Raw genomic sequence first — 3114 nt, forward strand, 5'->3', positions numbered from 1 at the left:
GGTAGACCAAGAAAGTTCGAAAATATTGTATTGACATCACTGTATAAAAATATCAGACAAATTACAACCGCAAAATTCAAGGATATAATTGACTTATTACRATATATACCACYGGAACATCATGATTTCTTTAAATCCCTTTCACATACACAAAATGTAGATGAGTAGAAAATTGTTTTGTAATTTATGTTTATAAAAAATGTTTTGAATCCATTAATTTATGTTTTTAAAGTGGTATAAAGATATGTAAAATAAAATGAGTATTGTTTTTTTTCAATTTGAAGCATCTTAAATTATGTTGAATGGACTTCGGTTCCTTCAAATATTATAACGAATCTGGTTGTTAATTTTGAAAGTGGCCTAACTCCATTCTGTGTAAGAAAACGCATATTATTCACTTAATAATTGCCATTATTTTAATGAGAACTGTAAATTTAACACCTTTAAATACACTTAAGCAGCATAACTCATTGGTATTCTGTACGTATATTTTTAATTGCGTTGAAACACAAAACCTTAAATATCTCAATTTAAGTACAAATGGACTTAAGCCACTTTCAAAATAAACGGCTCATATAATATATTAAATATATAATATATAAATATATTACGATTGATTTTTCGTAAAATAAAAATGAAAAGAAAAACGAACATGCCTCTCGTGAGAATTCCCATAATTCGTAGGATAAGTATCATCCTGGGTTTGCGTTTGCGTATCAATTTCTATGTAAGATTTGGCAGAAGGTTTGTACCAAGGTGAAGGTGTTCTAACTGGACCACCTAAAATTGGCCATTCTTGTAGAGAATTATCTTCCTGAGAAAAAGATGGTAACGTTGACAAAGAAACACCGCGTCTTTTGGCCAATCCGATTGGATTGACACTGGCTACTTTCACGTCCCATGGATCTGCTATGGACAGCAGCAATTTCTACGTAAATAAAAAATCGATCGTAAAAAAATAAATTTATAAAAAAAACAAAACAGGAAGAAAAATACGAAACAATTATTCGTTCGTTTAATTTTGATTCTAATGAAAAAAAAAGTTTATTTTTAATTACGACAATATGCGTTATTGGCAATTATCAAAATTATTCATAGTAATGATAATTCTCGATCATCCTTTGTGATTCATATATATATATATTTATTCTAATTTCAATAATTTTAATATATTTTTTAAAATCTTGTTTTTTATTCATTTCGAGTTACTAATTTTTGTAACGCTTAAAATTGCTTATTTATCATAGAAATTATTTTAGAGATACTTATTAACAATATTATATACATATATATAATAATTTATTTATATAATAGATTTATAATTTCTTGACACAAATTAAAATATTCGAACTCGATCTTCCAGTCGAGTCATGTTTCATATTCAATTTTCAATAATTCTTATTTTGGACATATTTATTTGTTACTGATTTTCCTATCAATAATATAGTATCCCGTGATCCATGCATCGGCCGGCCTTTAACCCCATGACACATCGAATAATTGTATGTGTCTTATCTAATAAGTTCATTTATTCAAGAACTTGTTACAAGGCTCCGTTAGAATCTAATTTAATGTAGAATAGAAGCAAACTATCTTAATATAATCTATCTAGCGTATTTACAAATAAATTTATGATATCTTGTAGACATTTATTACCTGTAAAACTTATATCTCATTTGTCGTAATTGGTTTAATCTACTAAGCCTTCGTGCAATCTCGAATAAACTCAATGATAGAGATTCAGAACTCGATGTGTGTACGAATGTGCAAAGCTTTACGATTAACAAATGTTAAGCTACTTCACTGACATAAGATATACAATATATATATAATGTAAACAAGCTTTCTGATAATACGATAAAATATTTTTTCTCAATAGAATTTTCTAACATAAGATTTAGATAAATAAAAATACTATAATAAGATTAAATGTGGTAAATGATAGTACGTGAAAATATATATTTTTATTGTTTGAATATAATACAATTAAAATTTGTTTAAATTACACATTCGTAAAACTTTTCAATAGTTTCTCTTTTTTTTTTTATCTAAATAAATTTATAATGTTTTATTGGAAAATTACAACGTTATTATATTGACCAATAAAAAAATTATTATAAATAAGTGATATACGAAGATAAAGGTATTTGAATGAAAATAAAAGAAAAATATCGATTAAAAAAATAAATGCAACGATTAAAAAATCAAAATGAAGATTCTTCGTTCGACTATTGTCAAGAATGCATTTGAAATTAGGTTAAATGAATACTCGGACAATAACGGGTTATTGTGGTGTCTTCGTGAATGAAAAACAATGTCTATCCTGAAAGAATCTTTGTTCTTTTTAATTGCCGTTAAAAATCGATATTATTTATTTCTTTTTCAAACCGAACTATAACAAATCCATCTCTTTTATTTTTCCTTTTTCTCATTATTTCCTTTTCAAATTCTGTTAATTTATGTCGTCATTCATTTTTCGTTCTATTACACGTTTAACATCGTTTCGAAGGAAAAAATATTTCAATGATATTTTCCAACGAAAACAAATTTACGCGTCGAAAGATAATGCAAATTTATTTCTATATCTTTTTTTCCTTTTTGTTCTTTTATAACTTTTAATAATTTTTTTTCTTTTTTTTTTAGATCATTTTAACAATTATAAACACCGTCACTAATAATCGATTTGAAATAAACATCGCATTCGTAATCCGATATACTCGCGTGTAAATTAACGATAATTAAAACATTATTGTTACGTAACGTTTCTCTTTTATTATTATATTCTCATATCTTTCGTGAAATATATATAAAAAAAAAAAAAAAAAAAATGAAAAAAAAATAAATATAAATATAAATACGCGACGATCAATGTGATAATTGTAATTTTTCTTATTTTATTCGACGATTAATGTGAAATCTGCCAGTTGACGGATTTGTTTTGATATCACTTGAGAAAACGTTACTGATTAAAAAAAACAGAGAAAAAAAAAGAAAAAGAAAAAGAGAGAGAGATAAATCAGAATAAATAAAAATGATCTATATAGGAAATACCTTTTTTTCATTCTTCTTTCGTTTCTTACGTTTAATCCGATCCATTATTAATACTTCTTTTTG

General features: G+C 25.5%; 1 protein-coding gene across 1 annotated transcript in view; it reads right to left on the reverse strand.

The window, feature by feature from the left end:
- LOC106791897 (uncharacterized family 31 glucosidase KIAA1161) overlaps positions 1–3114 on the reverse strand; it is a 16886-nt gene extending 13772 nt beyond the window's left edge. Inside the window, exons 1-2 of the mRNA XM_014757895.1 lie at positions 3052–3114; positions 657–928 (exon numbers count right to left, since the gene is read on the reverse strand). Of these exons, the coding sequence (XP_014613381.1) occupies positions 657–928; positions 3052–3096 (317 nt within the window). The 5' untranslated portion in view covers positions 3097–3114. The remainder of the gene's footprint in view (positions 1–656; positions 929–3051) is intronic.

Source organism: Polistes canadensis, unplaced genomic scaffold (assembly GCF_001313835.1).
Source record: "Polistes canadensis isolate GaletaPanama2010 unplaced genomic scaffold, ASM131383v1 scaffold_351, whole genome shotgun sequence".
Lineage (NCBI taxonomy): Eukaryota > Metazoa > Arthropoda > Insecta > Hymenoptera > Vespidae > Polistes > Polistes canadensis.